Source organism: Echinops telfairi, unplaced genomic scaffold (assembly GCF_000313985.2).
Source record: "Echinops telfairi isolate 266 unplaced genomic scaffold, ASM31398v2 ScPeMD7_7424;HRSCAF=8462, whole genome shotgun sequence".
In the NCBI taxonomy this organism is placed as follows: Eukaryota; Metazoa; Chordata; class Mammalia; order Afrosoricida; family Tenrecidae; genus Echinops; species Echinops telfairi.
The window spans coordinates 46,963,157-46,964,233 of NW_022111324.1; the positions used below are offsets into that span (position 1 = coordinate 46,963,157).

Consider the following 1,077-nt stretch of genomic DNA (forward strand, 5'->3'; position numbering starts at 1 on the left):
GTCAGGGGCTTCCAGGGCAGGCCTCCTGTGCAGACTGCCCCAGACGTGGGTCCTCTAAGCCCTGCTCTCTCCCCTACAGAATGCTGCAGAACAACCAGCTGGGCGGGATCCCCGCAGAGGCGCTGTGGGAGCTGCGCAGCCTGCAGTCTCTGTGAGTCATGAGGGGGCCCATCTTGGGAGTCGCCTGCTTCCTGGGGCCTGAGTCACAGCCCAGGCCCCCCTGCCTCAGCTTTCCCTCCCCACCCCCATGTTCCAGACAGCGTGCCGCTCTGGCCTGGGTTTCCTTGGGGTTTTTTGTTGTTGTCGTCAGCTTGTGTATGTGTACACTCGCATGTGTATTTCGGGAAGGCAGGCTCCAAGCCCCGCTGGAGGACTGTGGGAATGGGACCTCCTAGGTGAGGGACGCCCCCAGGGCAGCCGTCCTGGGGCAGTTGGTGTTCTGCCATGGGGGCCCGGGGTGGGGGGTGGGGACTGCCACCCCAAAGCAGCACCAGGAAGGGGCTGTCTCCTCCACCTAACCCACTCTTGCCCCCAGGGTGGGGAGCGGGCTAGCCTCAGATACCCATTTCCCCTACTTAGGGGTGTTCCCAGGACTCACAGGCCACCCAGGCTAGAGCCCGCCCTTCAAAGAGCCCTGCGATTCCTTTCCCGTCCGGCAGGGGCAGTGTGGAAACAAGACTGAGTCCAGGGTGGAGCGGGAACAGGTGCTGGAAGTGGGGTGTAAGCCAGCCCACCACCATCCTCAGGCCCCGGTCGATTCGCTCAGGGCACCAGCCCAGGGCCTGGGGTGTAGACGGTGCCCCAGACATGCTTGCTGAATCCCACTGTGTCTCCCGGTAGACCCGCATCCAGTGTGAGCTTGGGAGATGCTTGGGAGCAAAGATAGATATTTTGTCAGGACTTCTAAGTGTCCTGGCTCTCCCTTGGCTCAAAAGAGGGAGGATATGGTGGTCTCATTCTACCAGAAACAGTGGTCGGGATGGGGGCCAGCGAGGGGCCAGGATGGCAGCAGAAGTCCCCGCTAGCTGGCTATTACACACACACACACACACACACACACACACACACACACACACA

The 1,077-nt window shown here is 61.7% G+C and overlaps 1 protein-coding gene across 1 annotated transcript in view; it reads left to right on the forward strand.

Annotated features, from left to right (window-relative positions):
- The window catches only part of LGR6 (leucine rich repeat containing G protein-coupled receptor 6), a 110,027-nt gene that overhangs the window by 12,508 nt on the left and 96,442 nt on the right, over positions 1-1,077 (forward strand). The window contains exon 4 of the mRNA XM_030887806.1: positions 80-151. Within this exon, the coding sequence (XP_030743666.1) occupies positions 80-151 (72 nt within the window). The remainder of the gene's footprint in view (positions 1-79; positions 152-1,077) is intronic.